This window comes from Aplysia californica, unplaced genomic scaffold (assembly GCF_000002075.1).
Source record: "Aplysia californica isolate F4 #8 unplaced genomic scaffold, AplCal3.0 scaffold00579, whole genome shotgun sequence".
In the NCBI taxonomy this organism is placed as follows: Eukaryota; Metazoa; Mollusca; class Gastropoda; order Aplysiida; family Aplysiidae; genus Aplysia; species Aplysia californica.
In genome coordinates, this window is record NW_004797849.1 from 149,946 (window position 1) to 151,393 (window position 1,448).

Below are 1,448 nucleotides of genomic sequence, written 5' to 3' on the forward strand. Positions count from 1 at the left end.
GGCCGCCACCCGGGCAAAATTCAAAAATTTCCTACCAACTGAAAATATTAGGTGTGTCCTGCGCGCTCATATGACCTTATGCAGTTGCGAGCGCCGTAAAACACTTTACAAGAGAACTCTTTATCTTGATTATATATAATTCTTTGGCTCTCCCCTTACCCTCTCTCATATAGAAAAGTATTGTGCATCACCTGTTTCCCAGCAAAGTGTCCCAACATCAGGACATAATATACTGTGGTAACTGTAACTCTTTATCCATTTGCATTTATATTGCTCTTCCCTTTCTCTTTGTCACACAGATAATAATATTTCTGTAGTCGCTTTCATCACTGTGTTGTGCATTATTTTGTTTCCCCCGCTTCCTCAGAGTGACGTCGGTGGCCAAGTGGTTAGGCTACCGACCCAGGCCATAATGGTGAGATTGTGGGCTTGGGTGTTCGAGTCACAGCTCTGTCCGACGTTGTGTCCTTGGGAAAGGCACTTTACATGAGATTCCTGTTTAGCTCTGTCATTTCGGAGAGGGACGTTAAACTCGGAAGTCCCGCCTCTGAAATAACCTAACAGTGTTGATAGGGGCGATAAACCTATGTCATTTCCACCATTTTTTTTTTTTACCTTCCTACTGTCACATACATATTATCAAGTCGTCTCTTAAATAACGTATTGTACATGATTTTCTGTTCCCTTCCTCTCCCACAGCGAAGTCTCCTAACATCTGGATGTACGCTGTGATAACCGTGGGGACATTGTTCGTAATAGCTGTCACAGCAGCTCTATACAACATGTGGTAAGTACATTTTTATCGATTGTGACTAGATCTAGTGTTTTACGCCCACATCGGCTCGGTTCAGATCTATTTTAGAAGCAGATTTCTGCAACCCGGCCTTTTAAGGCTTAACTCGGGCTCAGCGGCACACGGCATCACAGCCGACGTAATGTAGATAGAGCGAGTTGAGCCGAAACAGTATGAGCGTATCATGTTGGTACCGAACTTGAGACGTCTGAAGGAATTTTACAAATTTGTTGAAGAACCTAACAATTACGCCACATGGGTTTTTGGTGCATTTTAACAAGTATCATTTACACAGAAACAATAATATTTTAAACAGCGCTAATGAACATTAAGAACATGAGGTCAATAATACTGAGCATAGATAAAATGTTATACTTTCGAAAAAAAATGCAGGACGTGTTGTAAGTGTGCCCCTTGAGAAATTCCATTTTTAAAACTGTCCTAAAATGGTAATTATTAGAAGTTTTACGCCCTTATCGACATTATTTAGATCACTTGAGACGAGAGGGGAGGGGAGGGTGCTGCTTGTGGGATGCAACACCCAATCAAAACGACGAGCATAGTTGATGCAATGTGTTCCCCATTCTGGAATCGAAATGATGTCTTGTGTGTGGAAAAACGAAGAACTTTAGCATGACACTACAGACTTATAATA

The 1,448-nt window shown here is 41.6% G+C and overlaps 1 protein-coding gene across 1 annotated transcript in view; it reads left to right on the plus strand.

Annotated features, from left to right (window-relative positions):
- LOC101852119 (thrombospondin type-1 domain-containing protein 7A) overlaps nt 1-1,448 on the plus strand; it is a gene marked incomplete at its 5' end in the record, with an annotated part of 91,461 nt that overhangs the window by 80,962 nt on the left and 9,051 nt on the right. Inside the window, 1 exon segment of the mRNA XM_013087370.1 lies at nt 700-787. Coding sequence (XP_012942824.1) covers nt 700-787 — 88 coding nt within the window.